Here is a 19,936-nt window from a genome sequence, read left to right as displayed (position 1 = left end):
GTGATTCCCAGTCCTCCCCAAAAACTGACAACTGACCGCTGCATTCAGGGTTAGGGTAGCAAGCAGAGGAAAATATGGAGAGATAGAGAGAGAGAGAGAGAGAGAGAGAGAGCGAGAGAGAGAGAGAGAGAGAGAGAATAGGGGGACAATAGAGAGAGCGATTAAAAGACAGTGTGAGCGAAAGAGGAAAGCGGAAGATGGGGATTGGAATTTGGGTGTTAATCCGACGGGGGGGGGGGACATGACAACAAACAGTTGACAGACTGTTCAAGCCGACTTATCGAGCCTCAGCTCCGTGGGGCCTGAAAACACGGAAACTTTGATTTTTGATCAAACACCATGATGGATGGAAAGAAAGAAGTAGGGCAGAAAAGGATGAGGCGGGTAAAAGGAAAAGAAAGGGGTAAATAATATGAGAATATTGGGATACTGGAAGAAGCCATACCGGCTAGAGGCCAATGCTGCAGAATGCTAAAGGAGACAAATTGGGATGGAATTGGAGGTTGCCAGACATTGTGTTTTACCTTCTCATGGTATTTAATCTCGTAATCCAGAATGATGCCATTGGGTTTCTCGGGAGGCAGCCAGGACAGACTCATGCTGTTCGCCGTGGACGCCATCAGGTGGACCGTGGGTACTGCGGAAGGCGCTGTAACGATGAGGAAAATACAGCTTTATTATTCAAAATTCTTGCACCCTTTGTGTATCAAAACAGGACAATATGCCAAAGGTTTTGACTTGGGCTTTGTAAGTGGCTTTGTTTTTATATTTGGTATGCAGGACCACCGCCCTGCAGCACTCAAATTCTTCCTCCCAGAGTGCTCTGGAAAGAAAGGAGAATAGCCACTTCCGACAAGAGAATCCTAACACTAAACTGACAGCTTAGTCCCTGCTACATTCAGCTCCTATGCTTTGAACAGTTTAATGTCAACACAGGGACACAGGAATGCAGCCTATAAGCGGGGTCCCATTTCTTATTGCACATGTAATTAATTTCTGCCATACTTTTGCTCTCTATCTCCAGAAATAGGCATTAAGTATGTTAATTTCGCCAGTACAAAGACTTATCTGGGACCTACTCTGCCCTGAGTGATTAGAAGTGTGCCTTACAACATAATAATTTATTCTAGCATGTAACGTTTAGGACAATGCTTTGAACTTGCAGAATGGATGAAAGGTAATTCAAGGACAAAAACTCCTTTAATACTACAAACTAGTACAATACAATACTAGGGATCTTTATAGCATTTGAAGTGTCTGGTGGTAAGAAACATTGACAATGGCTGCTGCTATACCATACTGCACAACTGGACGTGCAGATACATATCACACACACACACACACACACACACACACACACACACAAACAAACTCAAGAACGAACATAAAACACACTGTTATCTCACCCACTTGAGCTTTTTGTGCATTGTTTATAGCTACCTCTCACCAGCAAAGCGATGTCTGCCGTACCGTCTGCCTTCCCTTCCTTTTCAGTTCAGGCTTGTTCTCTACCTCTGACTCACTCTCCATTTTTTCCCCTTGGCTCCATCTATTCTGTTTTAAAACCTCAACATGCTCTCTTTACCTGCTATTCACTCTCACAAAAATAAATGTCCACGATTTTGCAATCCCCTTCTCCAATTTCCTCCCTCCCCATCATTGTCCCCTCTCCAGCTCTTCATTTTCTTCTCTCACTATTTTGGCCCTACATCCCTATTCTGTTTCTCCCTTTCCAACTCCCCCCCATTTTAAAAGCTTTTTAATCCCCAGGTCCGGTTCTTTGATCCTTCCCTTATATTTCTTTTCTCCCTCTGCTGCTTGTCTTTGTGGTCAGACCTCCTTCTCTTTCTCTCTCTCTATGCCTCCCAAGCCCTCCCCTCCAAGGCCCAGCCACCCAGGCCCTCCTTGGTCTCCCACCCCACCTCCCCAAAGACAAAGCACCCGGGGCAGATCCCCAGGTCACCCAAGCCTGGGGGATTAGGGGCCCTCCCCGGGAGAAGACAGTGGAGTAACCATGGAGGTGGACCCAGAGACTTATCACCACCCCAGTGTTTATTTTTGCTCTTAAAAGGGGGAATGCAAATGCGAAGATGGTCCTGGGACTCCAGGAGGAGCATAATCTGATCATGGTTGATGTTTTTCTTTTTGCCCCTTCCTCCTCCCTTGCCGTCTCTATCTGCCCTAAGCTGACCTGGGGGGCACACAGGGATGGACAGGGGTCCCCGTCACCCCGGCACCTGATCCCTTGTAAAACAATAAGGCCCTCACGTAGTGCCTGGTGGAACCCTCGGCCAGAACCACAAGGCACGTTTGGAGGCCTCTTACTTGAAAGCACAAGCACATGAAGAAGAGAGGAGACATGGAGGCAGAAGGACTGATAGAAAGAAAAAATCGAGGGGAATGGGTTGAAGTATTATCCCGTGCATTGCGTGGGCCTGGCTAGACAGTGAATTCATGAGCGACTAGACTAATCGATTGAACATAATAGTGTCCATCTCACAGCTGCATCAGCACCAGTATAATACAGAGTACATTTCACAGCTGACTCCCCCTCCCCTTCCAAAAATATCATAATGCAAAGCCAGCACCCGGTACTCACACACCTCTAATTACCCTAAATAATTCTGCATATACATGAGGTGAAATTCAATATTCTCTGCAGAAATTACATTGGGATCATCGCAGATTGCTACATTGGCCTAGTTACTGTTGTCGGTGTGGGCTGAAGGAGTGGAGGTGGGTTGGAAGCAGTGGGCAGCCAGAATATACTGCAGGTTCAACACGTTTCACTGCGAGCTGCTTCGCTAGTGTTATTTGCAGCGGTCTCAGCGCAAGAGCACATGTGTGGGCGTGCGAAAAAAGGTCCCTCTCAACAATCATTCAGGAAGAATCTCTCTCAATCCCCACTCAAAGGAGATATATGTAACACACTCCCACACAGCGAACAAGTAATTGATCAGTGCTCCTCGAGGACCACAGGAACTTTGTTTTTATACATTGTATTCCCTCGTTCTGAAGCCTTTTTGACAATCGCCAGCATCTCACAAAAATCCAAAACCGACCCTTGACCGCAAATTCTAACCCCTTTGGAGAGTGCTGTGCTGTACTCACCGGCCTGGTTGGTGGTGATGTTCACGGCCGAGAACTGCGGCGTGTAGGGGCTCTTGTTGGACACGCCGTTGACCGCCTGGATCTCAAAGCTGTACTGGGTGTGCGCCTGCAGGTTGCGCACGGCGACGCGGCGCTGCACAAGGCCCAGGTGGCGTGGCGAGATGTCCACGTTGTCGTCACAGCGCGAGCACATGCCACGCTCGGGCAGGCACTTCTTGCAGATGACGTTGTAGAAGATGTCTTCGCGGCCACCCGAGTCACGTGGCTCGCTCCACTCCAGCACCAATGATGTCTCGTTGACGTTGGATATCACGCTGCGTGGGTTGGAGGGCACGGCTGGTGTAGGAGGGAAGATAAGAGGGATGTGGAATATGAATACGAATCCCTGAATCACCAACTAGTTAAATCACAGTGTGACAAGACAAATAAAAGACTCTACTACAGACATCAAAAGCCAACCGAAGGTCTGCGGAAAATAAAGCTTATGACATACGTTAGGGTTGTCAATATATTTCCTACCAGCCACCGTCAGCCCAACATCCAATATATTTGTGTTTTGCGAACCATTCTCACTGATGGGGCTCGGATAAATCTCCTGCTCCCCCCTCGCCTCTGTCTGCACAAATAATTTGCTGGTGTAGAAAGTCTCAAATCTCCATCTCCACTTGGCCTCATACAGTTCTTTGCAATCATCACGCAGAAAAAAAACAGGCAAAACAGCCAAAGCTGCGCATGGTTTGAAGATGGTTAGACATGTCCAAGAATCTCTCCTCTGATTAGCTGGCTATGGTGGATAGTAATCGAGCTTCTGATTGGCGTGTGATAAATCATTGTGACATCAAAGACGTGGTTTTGCAAAAAGCGAGGACTATCCAATTGGAAGTAAATGACACAGAGAAGCAATGTATATCATTGTTGGCGGCGACACACTAGGTTTTGAAGACAGGTTAGTTGTTTTCCGAGTTTGATTCCCACAGAGACAGACCATTAAATTAGCAAAATAAAAGGACAAAAATCGGGCAAAGAATCCCCCAAAAAATAATTTGATATATTCGTCCAATCGCCTAAGCCTAACATACATAGTACATTACTAACATAAAATTGGGGTGAAAGACACATGAAAGACACTAAACGCAGAGCTTAAGGTGTGTAACACGCACAAATGAACGTAATATTTGTAGTAACGTTAAACTACGACAATGAAATGTATTTCCAAAATTCAAGAATTATGCATGGGCTCCGATCCTGTTTTCATCGCTTTGCTACTCTGAAAGAATTCACGTACCAAATAATTTATCTCCTGTGCTGCAGTGTTGTTGATTTCTTTTTATACACACTAACTAAGTAAAACATTTTTTTTGTCTGTAACAAGAGATTGTTTCAGCAGTTCTTCAGAGAAAATGAGGATGGGATTCCAAATTGGAATTGCTTGCTTTGCTTCCGATGTGTGTGTGTCTGTGCGAGAGAGTGTGGAGAAAGTGCTGTGGGGGTTTGCAAGAGGAACTATTGGCAGGGGCTATAGCAATTCTTATCCAATTACCGGAGCCTTATCTCTAACCACACTGTGGGAGAATCAAACAACAACGGGCCTTCCTTCCTCCTCCTCCCTCTCTCTCTCTCTCTCTCTCTCTCTCTCTACCTCTGTCTCTCTCCCTTCCCCAGCGAATGGATTAGTTCCTGCATTGCTTTGAGCTAACCTCTGCCAGATACATTCTGCTACTTTCCATATCTGACAGGGTGGGAAGGTGGAGGCCGTTATGGGAGTTGGGGTTGGGGTGCAATTATTGATACCCTCTGCATAACATTAGGAAGGCAAAAGGTTGCTGACTTCTGTTAATGCCAATGGTACCAAATCCCAAGGCCATGTTGGGGATTGAGTCGAGATTGGGTTATCCTCAGATTGGAATTGAATCTAATTGTTTACTGCTAAATGGGATCAAATGCTGCAGAAAGAAAACAACTGGGATAAAAAGCAGGTGATGAGGAAAACAAATGCTATCAATGGTAGATGGTGGTACCATTGTGTCTAACTCATGTAGACCTTTGTCTCTGGAAAAGTCATTGTCTCTTGAGTCTGGACATTGACTTACTGGTGCAGGGGGAGTCGGCCGAGTCGGTGTCGGCTCGGTAGAAGCCGTTTCGACAGGAGCAAACGCTGGCGGCCCCGGAGCTGGCTCGGCTGTTGGCCGGACAGGGAGAACAGAAGCCCTCGCCCTGCTTGGACTTAAAGGTGCCCGGGCTGCAAGCTGATGGAAAGACATTAAGGAAAAGAGAAGAGAGGGTGAGAGTTTGTGTGGTTCACACTGGTCTGGGATTCAACCCATTCGATATGGAAGGCAACTCATTAGTAACCACTTAAAGATACTTTTAGTCTGCAATGGTAACAGAGCGACCGAATTCAGTCCAACTAAAATTCTTTACTGTTTTCAATCATGATGAAGGTAAGTATTTTAACATGAATCCCTATAGACTCCTAACAAATCACAGGAATGTTTTAAAATATTTAATTTCCAGAGCATTTCTATGTCTGTCTGTCTGACCACTACTATGTGCACAAAATGAAAATGTCTCATTAGGTAAAGGTCATTGTCGGTGTGAATGTTGTGCCCACTCACAAAGACTATGTAAGTAGAGAAGTAGCAGTACTCGCAATTTTCAGTATTCTTACCACCTCTATATGGTAAATACATAACATTGGATAAATCATAGCACAAAAATGATTTACATTTTTCATCAAATGAATGTTCACATGCATTACATCATTATTCAAGGCATTGAGGAAGACATTTAATGAGCAGTAGCAGCTTACAGCTCTTCAAATGCACATTCAGCATGTTGTGTGTACATGTTTGTGTGTGTGTGTGTGTGTGTGTGTGTGTGTGTGTGTGTGTGTGTGTGTGTATGTCTGTGTGTGTGTGTGTGTGTCTGTGTTCATTAATGTGTGAACATGTCTGAGTCTTCACTTCATCTTGTGCCTGATTTCCCTCCATTGACAGAGAGCAAAACTTCTGCAAACAAACTTATTTTTGGGCGGTTTGCATAAAGCACGTTCGCACCAATGAACAGTCGACCCAAATTACGTACGCAACGCTCCCAGTCGAAAAAATAGTGCCACGGGGGCTTTTCATCCTTTTAAAAAAAATACATATGAGACACAACACAGAGAATTTGAGATGCGCCCACACACACACACACACACACACACACACACACACACACACACACACACACACACACACACACACACACACACACGCACACACACACACACACACACACACACACTCAAGGAATCAAAACCCAGTCACTTGCAAGTAATACCCAATGGACTCAATGCTAAGCAGCTTTGCTTAAAAAGTCTACATTCTGCCATCTTTAGGGATCAATTCCTTCTGCTATAAGTGAACCACTAAAAAAATACTAAATTCTCACCCATATGGTTTTGCATTTGATGGACACAACCAACAACTGGCTTCTACAATAGTAACACTCTCAATCTAGGGGGGGGTATGCATAGTAAATCTGATTAAAAAAAAAACAATGCTGGCCTTTGTTACGGCCCTACCTGTTTTTATAGGAGGCTGTTTGGGAGTTTATAACTCAGCTAATAAGTTACAGGCATGTGGGATCCAAAGCGGCTTTGGCAGCCTCCATATCTCTGATAAACTGTCTCTCTAAAAGATGAATGACTCCGCCACTGCGGCGCTTAATAAAAGACATGAGAGCAGGTGAGGGAGAGCTAGAGAGAGAGAGGGGGGGGGGGGAGAGGGGGGTGAGAGAGGGAGAGAGGGGGCGAGAGAGGGAGAGTGAGGGAGAGAGAGGGAGAGAGCGAGTGAGGGAGAGAGGGAGAGAGGAGGGAGGGAGGGGGGGGGAGTGAGGGAGAGGGTAGAGTTTACAGGGGTCAGTTGATAAGCCCAGCCCGCTCACACGTTTCGCCTGCCCCTCAATGTCAAGGACGTGCGGTACGTTCGTTTGTTCCTCGAAATAAGAACTAACGCCACGGCCTCTGCGTGGCTTTGGTTTGCGTTGTTTTATTTTTTTCCGCTCCAGGCAGGAGGTCAAAGGTGGAACTGTGGAGCGAGAGAGTCCACCCCCCCGACCACTTTTCTATTTAACTTCAATATTAGCACTAGGCTAACATTAGTCTGGGGCACTGTTGACATTCGCACAGCGGGCGTGCTGGTTTTTCCACCATTAATCAGCGAGTTCTCGCGGAGTGTGAACAGGAAGTCCGTCCCAACGCGACAAACCGGCTCCGAAATGACCCGATTGCCTTCAGTAGAAACCCAGCGGGTTCACCTGGGTCCATCGCACAAGGTACAAAGTGGAAGGCATTACTTTTCTTCCTCAATCACGGGGGAAACGGCGGCATCGTCATTTTTTCGGGCGTGTGGCCAAATGAAAGGCGTTAGGGGAGCTTCTCCGTTGAAAAAAACAAAAAACAAAAAACAAAAATAATTACTTTGCCGTTTCTGTGAAGGTTTGAAAGGGCTGATCAATCCCGGTGCGGTAAAAGGGTCACCACCACCACCAGCACCTTCCACCCTGCCCCGCCCTTTTTAAGAAACCCCCGGTGAATGATGGGTTAGGGCGTCCGGGAAGGGGATGGACGGGAAGGGATGGGGATGGATGGGTGGAGGGAGGGAGCGAGGAGGTAAAGGCATAGAAAAAATGCTAATCCCTGCAGCCCCCCCCCGCCCCCCGTCTTTCTCTTCCTCCGCCCATCCCGTCTTTCTCTCAGCCTCTCATGCGGAGCGCAGAGCTTAAGGAACTGATTAGAATGTGTGCCGAAATCGGAAATTGTGGAGCAGGAACACGAGAGAAGGGGAAGGAAAAAAAAAGAGAAGTGAATACTGGGGACTGGGGGAGCTGAAAAATGTGGAGCGAAACGAAAAAAAAAAAAGAAGAGAGAGAATCAGAAAGAGGAAAATAAAAAAGGTCTGTCGGATTAATATTCATGCGGCCGTCCTTACTGTAGCTCTGCTGAGGTATTAATGAGAGCAATGGCCTTCGTGTAAGAGGAAGATAGCGAGAGAAAGAGGGGGGAGAGGAAAAAAGGAGGAGGAAGAGGAAGGCCACATTAGGGACTTGAAGAGAGCGAGGGAGGGAGAGAATGGAGGAGGTGGAGGAGAGAGAAAAAGGAGGGCTAGGAAGGCTGAAGGAACCAAGAGGAGAACAAAAAGGAGCCAAGGTGAGAGGAAGACCGGGGGGGGGGGGGGGGGGTGAAGGTGAGAGTGAGGAGGAGGGGGGGAGAGCGAAGTGGCAGAGGAGTTGAAAGAAAAGCAAAATGGGAGGGTCGAGGATAGGAAGGAAGAGGGGGGGGGTCGAGAGGAGGAGAGGGGGAGAGTTAAGGAGATGAGAAGAAAGGAAAGAAGAGTCGAGGAGAGGAAATGGGAGCTGAAGAGAGGAGTGGGGAAGAGAATAGGAGACAAAAGGAGAGGAGAGGGGGAGAGGAAAGAAGAGGAGGGGGAATGAGAGTGGAGGAGACAAAATGAGTAGGGAGGGGAGGAAAAGAAAAAGAGGAGAGGAGGGGAGGTGAGGAGTGGAAAGGAGCAGAGGAAAGGAGGAGTGGAAAGGAGAGAAAGAGAGAGATTTATCCCCGGTGGTTTCCGCTATGAGACTTGATTAGAGAGCGTTTTATCAGGGCCGGTCGCCAGGGCTTTAACCTTGAGCTGCCACCAACAAACAAATTAGTTTTTAACCACTCTCTCTCTCTCTCTCTCTCTCTCTCTCTCTCTCTCTCTCTCTCTCTCTCTCTCTCTCTCTCTCTCTCTCTCTCTCTCTCTCTCTCTCTCTCTCTCTCTCGTTCTCCCTTTTTCTTCCTCTTAAAGGTAGGCACCCATTAAATATCTTAAGCTACCGAGCGGGAGCTGGAGGCTGATTAGGCAATGGCCGGCCACCCTAGCCCCCCCCTCTCTGCGGTCACTCCTTTTACAAGGTCTTCCCTTCACTTTATCACTTATTTTCATACAAGTAGATCCCTTCTGCTGAATCCCGTCCGAAACAGCTTCTTGTGGATGCGTTGGGAGGCGCGCGCACGTGGCGTCGCGTTGCATACACATGCACATTGACCCGCGGAGATCAACCCCCGCGGATCAATAACCCTGACACTTCCTGTCTCTCACTTCACCATCTCTTCCATTTGACCCATAACCCCCGGGTTTAATCCCTCACCCCCCACCCCCCACTTTCAATCTCAATTTTCCCTACCCCCCAACCCCCCCCCCCCCCCCCCCCGGCACTGTCACCGCCATTCCATTTCGGCTGACACCCCCCTGTTTTAATTCACCTTGCCTCCAACCTTTGTGAACCTATCGTGTTCTCCATCAGGCCTGACAACATCTTAGGAGCCTCCCTGCACTCATAAAGTGACAGCCTCTCCTCCACCCACATTTCCATTTATTTATCAGGCAGCTGTTGGGCCAGGCGTAGGTCAGAGGAATGAACAGCTTGCTGGCTGCGTGTGGCACCGCCGTGTGCGTTATTTTTGTCCCGCCACCCTATGAATTAAATTGTCAAAGAAAAAACGGGGCAACAAAAAATTGGCCCACGGTAATACCATTGGCAGTCTAGTTACTCAAGAGGCTTTCCTGTAATCGAGAAAAGGGGCACAGGCTCTCTCCCCCGCATTCGGACCACAACGGCCTCCCTTAAAATTTGATAATGCATTCTGGGTTGAGCTAAAGGCAGAATACAGACCTTGACACTGCGTTTCCTTCATGGCCTGTTCGAACCCGGACGAGCAGGTGCAGGAACCCACAGGGACCATCCACTCGCCGTCCCCGTTGCAGTAGAGCTTCAGCGGGACAGACACCTCCAGGGCATTGGGGACGCAGGTTCCTGGTGCGATCACCAGAGACGTGGCTTCCGCCCCGGTCGCCGTCTCTGGGAAGACGGCAAAGTTGGCGATGGTGGTGGAGCACTTCTTGTAGAAAACCCTCACGGAGATGAGCGACATGCAGGCGCCAAGGTCCTGGAAGGCCAGATAGAAGCCGGCCTTGGAGAGGGGCCCGAAACTTCGGACTTTTGTATTCACGCGTCCCGACTCCAGCATGGAGAAGCTCTCGTCCGGGGCGATGGTGTCCACCTTGACGTAAGGGTTCTCCATCCAGAAGGGGCTGGTGGCGGTGGCCGAGTCTGAGTCGGACTCGTAGTAGAAGAGGTTGAACGTCTCCTTACAGGAGCCGGGGATGTTGGGAATGCTGTTGCAGTCACGCACGGTGAACTTCATCTCCACGTACACCCGGAGAACATCCTTCCGCGGGATGAAGTCGCTCCGCAGCCAGTTGTTCTGGTTGAGCTTGCGGACGTTGCACACCTGGTACGTCCGGATGGGGTTCATGGCGTCGTCGTAGCCGCTCACCTCCTCCCACTGTGAGAAGGAAGGGGAGGAAGAGTTTGTTGTTAAGCCTTTATATCTTTATTTTAAACAAGACCCCAAAAAAATGTACGGACAGAGAGACAGATCGTTCTAACATTCACACTTTCACATTTCACCATTTACCGAGAGTTCCAGCCTGAGGAACTGCATCCAATCCCGACGGACAACAAGGAAAGGTTGAGACTAACAGGGGAGGTTAGACGATCTAGCCCGATAAAAGCGAATTCAAATATTGTGCTTAAAATATTCTCGTCGGGTCCATATCAGTTTCCCTTCCCGGGGCAATTCCCCCCAGCACATTTTCGCCGCTCAGCATTTAAACTCCGGTTACCGTAGAGCAGGGGGAGGGAGACGGCAAATTCATCACAATTACAGAAAAGTGTCAGCGCCGCTTTCCTTGGAGCGTCTCCGCGGCGTGTTTACCTCATATCTGTTGGTAAAAAGCGGTTCACAAGCAATTACGCCGCAATTACGGCGCAATGATGGCGTCGTCCTCTAATACGGTTGGGATAGAGGCGGCGGTTAACCTTCATGCTTTTCCATTTTTTCTACTCCTCTTTTACATCTTTCGGTGCCGCAACAGGACCCAGGGGATACATTACCGAGGATAAAATGGGATTTAATTTTCTAAACTTTGATTACCAGCTTCATTAAATGAGCACAAGCAAAATAGACACTGAAAGCTTTGGAGTGCGACACTATAATCTAATGCATTTTTCAATCACCAAACGAGGACATTATGATTAAATCAATGCCTCTGAAAATGGATTCACGAGTGTGTGTGTGTGTGTGTGTGTGTGTGTGTGTGTGTGTGTGTGTGTGTGTGTGTGTGTGTGTGTGTGTGTGTGTGTGTGCGTGTGCGTGCATGCTGGTGTGTGTGTGTGTGTGTGTTTTGGGGAGGATTGGGGGTTAAAGTTTGTTCAGGGATCTGAAAAATGTAAAATGTAACCTTTTAATTTCAAATGACGAACCCTCAACTTAAAGCCCCAACACAGCCTCTTCAATCACCCCCGGTCGCTACGCCACGTCACAACTAATGGTCACACCCCTTTTTGGACGGAACATTTATTCTAATATACTCTAGTAAACCCACTTTAACCGTGGATGAGTTGCAGTTTTTAGCTTTTTGGCTTCTTACCTCCTTAAGCCTTTTTAGATATACATTGCTGATGTTTCCAAGTAGTGAGCATCTTAATTAAGGCTGTGCTATGGATGTGGTGGAGACAAGGCTATTCATCCAAGACCCTGGAGGCCTCCAGAGAGAGAGAGAGAGAGAGAGAGAGAGAGAGAGAGAGAGAGAGAGAGAGGGCGGTCTAGCCTGGCTGTGGCATTTAAACGATGGGCTGGTGAGGGGCCGAGAGAGGGGGTGAGGGAGGGAGGGTGGGCAACCGCTGGGAATCGATAATCACCAGCCAGGTCAATGGGACGGCTAAAAGCATGAAGTGTCAATGGGTATTTAGTTCAGTGTAATAAATCACCCGCTATTAGGAGAGCGATAGCTTGTGCAAATGTTGAACGTGCACGTGCGTGCGTTTCCCCAAACTGCGCCTGCTTGTGTGGGTGTGTGTCGACGGCCCTGTGAGACCGCAGCACAGCCGCCAGACACCGGGAGAGCGCCCGCTTTTCCCAAACCTGGATGAATTAACTAGGCCACGTGGATGTGCGGGAGGGTCAAGTTCCACGGCATTGATCTCCAACAAGATGAATAGTTATGTGAAAAATGCAAACCGCTTTTGTCCTTTCCAATCAACCGCTCTGATTATACTTTGAGATTAAAACAGACTTTGGGGCACGGTCGCGAAAATGAGGCTAAAATGTATTCAAGACCTGAGTCGCTACTCGCTGCCTGTCTTCTGTTTGGGAAACAGGTGCGATGTTGCCAACTCCTCTGTTTGGCTTGGATGTAGCTAGACGAGGCCATCGGCAAATTAGCATAAATGTACGATGCTATAATTTAAACAGCAGGTGTCCGTGGAGCCGGAGAGCTGTAAGTAATGTGGGTGGCTGTGGGAAGGACTGCGATGGCTGCAGGCGACGACAATTTCCATCATGTCTCCTACATGTCTTGGCATGTTTAGAATGATAAGCAGGTTTGAAATACCAATATAAAATACGTTACCAGCAGTTATAATCTCCTTGTTTGGGCCCCTGGTGGTGCTAGGCTAACTAGTTACCCCTCTTGTTATGGGAGGCTTTGCAGTTAAATCCCTGGGGGCTTCATTACCAGCCCGAGTTTGGGCATTAACCCCTGGTGCAGAATTTAAATCCCCCTTCGCCGCCCGTCTGCTTGGAGCGACGTGCATGCTCATCCACACAAGACAGACACAGATAGGAAACCAGACATAGAAAACAGAGCTAATATAAGACAACATGTATGCGCACACACACGCAAACGAAAACACACAGAGCTTTTGAGTATCCAGGCAACAATATACAGACACCAGACACCAAGTATACAAACTCAATTATCCTGAGTGATGATTAATGGAATAATCCATTCGTCGACCGACAGAAAAGTTGTTGATGAAAATATTAGTCATCAAATAATTGCCTTTTTGATTAAAAATTGTTTTCATGTACGGTATATGTCAGGTAAAAAAACAAAACCGAATGAACGCACGCTCATTTCATTGTCTTGTGGTGTAAATTAATTGTAAAGATGAATGAAATGCTCCTAAATAGTTGATCGATTGTAAATTGTGAGTGCGGGCCCTCTGCAGTTTTGAATAATTTTCTGTTTTAGAAACTGAATAGATTGGTTATTATGATATTTGTATCAACAACTGAAATGGAAAATCAAGAATAAAATGTTTTTTGTTCAGTTGACTGATTTTAAACACGATGTTACATAAATCGAAAACGGTCTGTTTCCAAAGTCGATCGTTTGCCTCTCCTCCACAACCAGAGGAACAGAAAGATGGCTGTAGCTCAGACAGGGCTGGAGAGAGTGAGAGAGAGTGAGAGAGAGAGAGAGATAGACAAGAGAAAATGGGAGATAAAGTGGGAGAAAGAAATTGGAAAAAGTGTTTGTGTGCGCTCTACTTTCTAACTCTGACTGCGCTCTTTCTGTGTTGGTCTGGATTATCCTTTATTTACCCGACATCTCCGTCAGTACCGCCCTGCCCCCTGTGTATTGTTCAATTCGTTCTCTCTTTATTCGATGAACTTGAACTTTCGTCACCCAGAAGGAAAAAACTGCATTCTGCCGTTATTGTTACCAAACAGCGAAAGCAGACATAGAAACACATGGAATGCTGTGTAGAAGCTATCTACATAAATCAATAGGTGCACTATGAGCGCTTAAGAGTGGGAGCAAATAATCGATAACTGTGAAGAGCGCTGTCTGTAGTGGGGGAAAAAAAAAACGACAACAAATTAAAGCTGCTGGCAGCCTGGAAATGCCTTGGCAGGTATTCACAGCAAATACAGCCACCACCAAGCACGGTAACAGAGGGACTCTCACAAAGGGCCAAGATACAAATTTCATAGACCCACTTCAAATTCACACAGTGTCTCTGTTTTTTTGTTTTTTCTATCAATGTCAAACTTGATGCGGTCCTTGAGAGCGCTGTCCTCGGTGGTCCTGCCAAGTTTCAAGGTGTTCCACTGCCGTGATTTGGACTTGTGATAAATTAGATATTGATCAGAAATCTGAATTTCATTGGCTGAAACCTCAGACATTCTTTACCCAGTCACCAAGCTTTCTTTGGGGAGTGTGTTCAGGTATGTCCGTGGAACAAGCATACCACTTTTGTGTTATTGGGACTTTGTTCATCAGAAGAACGTTTTCTAAGATGTTCAAACATTTCTAAGAGGGCAGAAAAATCTATCCAGACTTTTTTTTTTTCTCTGGGAATTGTTCAGCATTTGAAATGAAAAATTGTTACCTGTTATTTGGACCTTCTTTACTGGGGTTTTCAATCAACCGTGCCAAATTTGCTGAAGATTTGCCAATCCAGGCCTGAGCTCACAAAAGGGGGGTAGGTTTGGAAAAACCAAAAGGGAAGGTTGTTGTCTAGTGTCCAAGCCACCAAACTAGGGTAGACTCAGGCAGTGACGTAGACTATTGATCTTTTCCATGATTTTTTTTTTTTTACGCGACTTTGCTTGTACCTGCTTGTATCAGAGAATGATGGCAGCGAGATGGAGCAAGGTGTGGCGTTATTTTACCCAATCTTGTTGGTTCGTACTGTAAGAACTTATTAAGAGACAAACTCTTCAACACTTCTCAGTGCGTCTCTTCTCCTCCGCCCGCTACGCCTGTATCCACACTGTACGTTCTTCTCTAATCTGGCTTTTTCTACTTTAATTCTACTCATCAAATCAAAGCTTAGTGTTCCGTTGAATGTTATTGTCTTATCTTTGATATCACAATACAAATCAAATCCATAACGTTCACTACATTTGTGAAGCACGTTCGGCACTTCTGGCCCTCTCAGGTTGACATATCGTAAAATATATCATATTTTAATGAACCGGAGCACACTATTTATTTAAATTTATACAACGCACGAGCTTGCGAGCTGAGAGCTCCGGCTCCTTCTGCACTTGGCCTATTCGGAAAAATAAAAGAATAATTTTAAAAAGCACCTGTTGTAGTTATATTATTTATTTACTGTGGTAACAGTTTTTACGTGCAGTTGCAGTTATAGGCTATGTTGGGGGTGATGACGTCACGACTAGTCGTCTAATCGACTGGAATTCTTGGTAGTCGTCGACAGCTAAAAAAAATGCCAATCAAATCCCTACATCAAAATAGCAGAGATACACGCATTGCCGTATTGTGCTTTAATGAGGAGGCTGGTGGAGGAGAGGCAGCAAGGGAAGGAGGGAAGGAGGCATGACGTAAAAGTGACTAGTGACCCAGTGACTATTGTTTGCTGGTGTCTCCGATTCCATTCGTGCTTATCTACTTGAAAGTAAAAGGAGGGGACCGGGGAGGTGGTGCACGATTTGTGGGGTGGGGTTCTGACTCGGAACAGCTGGGACGGCGTTTGCGGCGAGTGGAACGGGGGTATAAAGAAGACAGAGAGAAAGAGAGAAATAAATGGGGACCCACAAGAGGGGACCACACAAAGCCGTGGGAGGAGGAGTCGTGGGGGTCTTTGAAGTGCGGGTCAAGCCTCGCTCTGGAGGCAACATGGGAAAGCAGGACGGGGCTGTCACGGACACTTTGTGCCGCGGGAGATTTGGGCGCCCGGACGCTCCGCAGGTCAACTCCAGGAAATACTTCACAGTCTTGAGCGACGTCTTCAACTCCACAACAAACCTCTAGTCATTTTTTTCGGATTTCTTTTGAAGGGCAGTGAGGCAAGCAGAAGAAAGGGGACATCTGTGGCGGGCGGAGACGGTGAAATCACATCTATTTGCAGCTCGCTAAGAAGCGAATCCCTGAGCACGCTCATGCATACACCGACGTCTGATTTGTTGGTGGTGTTGTGCGGGTAGATGGGGTTGTAAATAACTGCACTAAAATCATATGTGTGGCAGCGGTGGAAAGTACAAGTACAGTACGGTATCTAAGTACATTTTGCTGCATGGCTGCTACTTCCTCGACTAACTCCGACTTGAGCGTTACTGCCCTCACTACAACTAGTAAGCATAGTGACACTCTGTGTACTCTAAGTTCATGTTAGTTTATCCCTTATCCCTTTATTGACCTGCATTTTTTTTTTTGCTTCAGTTGGTGAGGTGACACCTCACCTCACAGGGATTAGTCAAGTCTTATCTTAATCTTGTCTGATGTCTCAAGTAGCTGAATTTATTTAGGTATATTCGGTTTTGGAGACGTTTTACTACACTACAAATATCTGTAATTTTTACACTTAAGGTTTTTCAAAAATCTGGATTTACAGTAATATATCTCAAAATCGGGAACTTGTCTATAAAACTACTGATTTAGGATTGCTCACCAAAGACTTGTTGATTACTATTAGCATTAGCATGAGCTAATTTGCATGGACGACAGGTACAGATGCTTTGGGTCATATAATAGAGCAGGTTATATCAGGACACTGCTTATGAAAATTGCCTTTACTTATAATATTAAATCTATGTGTGTCATAGACACACATAGGGCTCCCTCGATAATAAGTATATGACTCAATGGGACTTAACGGGAAAAATAAAGGTGAAAACAAAACAAACACACACACACACACACACACACACACACACACACACACACACACACACACACACTCCAGTGTACTCACTCCGGTCTCAGGGTGTGCAGTCCAGGCTAATTCTGTCGTGGCCCACTTCGTGTCCATCAGCGTCTCTGCAAAACGGAAGTGCGAGGGAGAGAGAGAGAGAGGGAGCAGCCGGGTCAGACACAGAGGAACAGATTGGCTGGCAAACAAATGAGATTTTCACAAGTTTTACAACCAGTGCCATAAAATATTATCTGTGAAAGTCTGGGTAGCTCAGGATGTTAACAACAATGGTGTGTTTGTACTGATAATAAGGAGCGGAGGGCGGGAAAATAACTGTTTGAAGAACGTATGTGGAGAAAATATAAGACAGACAGAGGGATAGACGGAGGGTGGTCTTCCAGTTTCGCTTATATTAGTCAATTTCAATTAGTCCTAATTAGACAACTTTCCTTTTAGCCTTTTTTCATGGAGAAAGGAAACGACAGAAGCCTCATAGAGCAACACACACACACACACACACAAACACACACACACAAGCACACACACACACACACGCACGCACACAAACACACACACACACACACACACACACAGCAGGTTGTAAACCCAGGGAGATATATAACCCACGGGCTGCTGTGGGGGTAATAAACTTTAGCGGCACAAAAGAAGAGCTCTTGACCAGAACAGAGGTCAATGCACTTCATTTTCCCTTGTTGTTTTTCTGTGTGTGTGTTTTTTTTTTCTTATTCCCCCTCAACACAAGTACAGATTCTCAAGGACAGGAACACACGCACGCACGCACGCACGCACGCACACACACACACACACACACACACACACGCGCACGCACGCACACACCCACACACACACACACACACACACACACACACACACACACACACACACACACACACACACACACACACACACACACACACACACACACACACACATCCCAACATGTGCTCTGGAAACACACACACACACACACAAGATGGAGACTATTCCCAACACTCCTCCAATCAATCTCCCTATCCCCCGCCCCCTCTCTCTATTACTCTCCACACCTTTGGCAGCCTCACAGTCAGTTCTGCGTGATGAGAGAAAGGCGAGATGGACCATAAACGTTCAGTCTCTTTACGACTCGGGGTGGGGCAGCCATTACCCAAACCGCTGTGCCGTTCTACATGCTGGTAAAAGGTGATGAAACACTGCACGCCGAAAACAGAGAGAGAGAGGGAGAGAGAGCGCTTTTACCAAAGTAAAAGTACAAATACCCTGAGACAAAACGACTGTAGTGAAAGTCCCACATTGACATTACTACTTAAGTAAAGTGTTTATAAGTACTTACTGCTGAATTTACTGAGTACTTGTGACATCCAGAGCCTATAAAACAGCATAATTTCATTACGTCTGCACTTTTGCATATCCTCATCAATTTGTGGTGTTTATGTATATATATATATGTAGATAGATGTAGATATGCAGTAAATCCTTTTTAACTAATGTTTTGCAGCCATGTTACAAATGTAGTACAAAACTGTACAAAAGTCAATATTTGCTAAGAAATGCAGTGGTGAAAAGTCAAAAGTCTACAAAAGCAGAATATATTCAAGTCGAGATACTAGAAAAATGTACTTAAGTTAAGTAACTTGAACATCTCCACCACTGCTTTTATGATAGAGCTCTCTCTCTCTCTCTCTCTCTCTCTCTCTCTCTCTCGTTTTCTCTCTCTGCATCTTGGCGGGACACCCAGGAAGACAGGCACTTACGGACCCCCTCAAGAATCACGTCTCGCTGTGTAGGCTAAGCATGAGTCTGCAGCCGGGAATTCCCAAAAGTAGTAGGTGAGAGGCTCCAGCATGTGCCTTACCCCCGGTGATTCTCAACATGGGGTCTGTGGACCCCCCACGGGTGCTTCAAGAGGCTCCAGGTGGTCCCCAGCCAAGTGGTTAATAGTTCAACGTCAGCTTATCGTTGGCACCGTTACAGAATGTACAAGTTTGGATCATAATTTCATTGGTATTTCCCTAACTACAGACAGGTGTGGAAGTTTGGACTTAATCATACAGTACAGTATATAACAATGACAACCCTTCTCAGATTGTGGCCCCAGAGACAAACCCACAGATCAAATGGGGTCAAGAACCTTCAGTTAATGCCATCATTAACTGAAGGTTCTTGACGTGAGAAAGGTAAGGCACAACCAGTGCTATACCTTATTCGACTGGGTGGTTTGGGGAATGGCACCTGAATAACCCCTCAAAACCAAGAATAGGAAATTGCATTATCATCTCCCTCAGAAAGAAAACAGGGGGTTACCTTTGATGTATGAAACCTGTGTCATTATAATATCCAAAGGTCAAATGAATCTCTCAAGTCTTTGAGGCATGTCAATCCCTATCTCAAACTGTCTACCTATACCTCTCTCATCTCAATCTGATGGCGATCCTTGTGATTAGGTGGCTTAGCATCTTGGAAAAACATGTCAGTGCTTATTAGTTGGGGGCGCCCTCCCTGCACTCATAGTACCAGGGTGCATCAATTTGGGGATGTTTTACAGGTGGATGCACGGAGAGGTTGGTGGTGTCCGCAAATGATAAACCTCGCCTCTGACGGTGACATGGCTCACACCGTTTGGATGGCGATAAGGGATGACCTCACGCCCAAAATGACAGGGTGAGAGTAACAGGGAGGCTAAGAATGGAGGGAGGTGGATAAAGATGTAGAAGAGTCATGCACCCGAATGCACCCACAAACCCACTGACTGTGATATTTGGCGGGTGGAACATTCAGGAGCGTGATAGATAGAAACCCTCCCTGTCAGTTCTCCACGCTTCTGCTTTGTTTGCCCTCTGACTGTGTGTGTAGTGTGTGTGTGTGTGTGTGTGTGTGTGTGTGTGTGTATGATGTGTGTGTTTTCTGTGTAAAGCCCCCGCTTTGTGCCGGCAATAGAGAGCCAATCCTGAGTCAATGGACCAGAGTGTGTGAACACTGGATGACCTTCTCCTAACCTGACCACTCCCTCCCTACCGTTGTGTGTATGTGTATTTGCGTGTGCTATTGACTGTTTTTGTGTGACTAAAAAGTAAAATACACCGCAACCGGTGAGGTCAGAGGAAAGCGGGTAGTCAATGATCATGACCAACACAGCAAGATCAGAAACCTGCGCAATGACAGACAAATGGGCTTATTTAGTGTGGGCTAGAACGATGGACTGGCACGCTATGAGAAACACAAAGACTATTTAAAAGAGAAAGGGAAGAGGAGGGAGAAAAGATAGATGGAA

At 46.5% G+C, this 19,936-nt stretch overlaps 1 protein-coding gene across 2 annotated transcripts in view; it reads right to left on the bottom strand.

The window, feature by feature from the left end:
- Positions 1 to 19,936, bottom strand: part of ephb3b (eph receptor B3b) — a 64,493-nt gene that overhangs the window by 11,865 nt on the left and 32,692 nt on the right. For both annotated transcript variants that reach the window (XM_080018074.1, XM_080018075.1), the window contains exons 2-6: positions 16,708 to 16,772; positions 9,811 to 10,483; positions 5,202 to 5,357; positions 3,112 to 3,447; positions 525 to 649 (exon numbers count right to left, since the gene is read on the bottom strand). In XM_080018074.1, coding sequence (XP_079874200.1) covers positions 525 to 649; positions 3,112 to 3,447; positions 5,202 to 5,357; positions 9,811 to 10,483; positions 16,708 to 16,772 — 1,355 coding nt within the window. The remainder of the gene's footprint in view (positions 1 to 524; positions 650 to 3,111; positions 3,448 to 5,201; positions 5,358 to 9,810; positions 10,484 to 16,707; positions 16,773 to 19,936) is intronic.

The sequence above is a fragment of the Zeus faber genome, assembly GCF_960531495.2.
Source record: "Zeus faber genome assembly, chromosome: 1".
NCBI classification, from domain to species: domain Eukaryota; kingdom Metazoa; phylum Chordata; class Actinopteri; order Zeiformes; family Zeidae; genus Zeus; species Zeus faber.
Note: the sequence above shows the minus strand (reverse complement) of the source record. Positions and strands in the feature narration are given on the sequence as shown.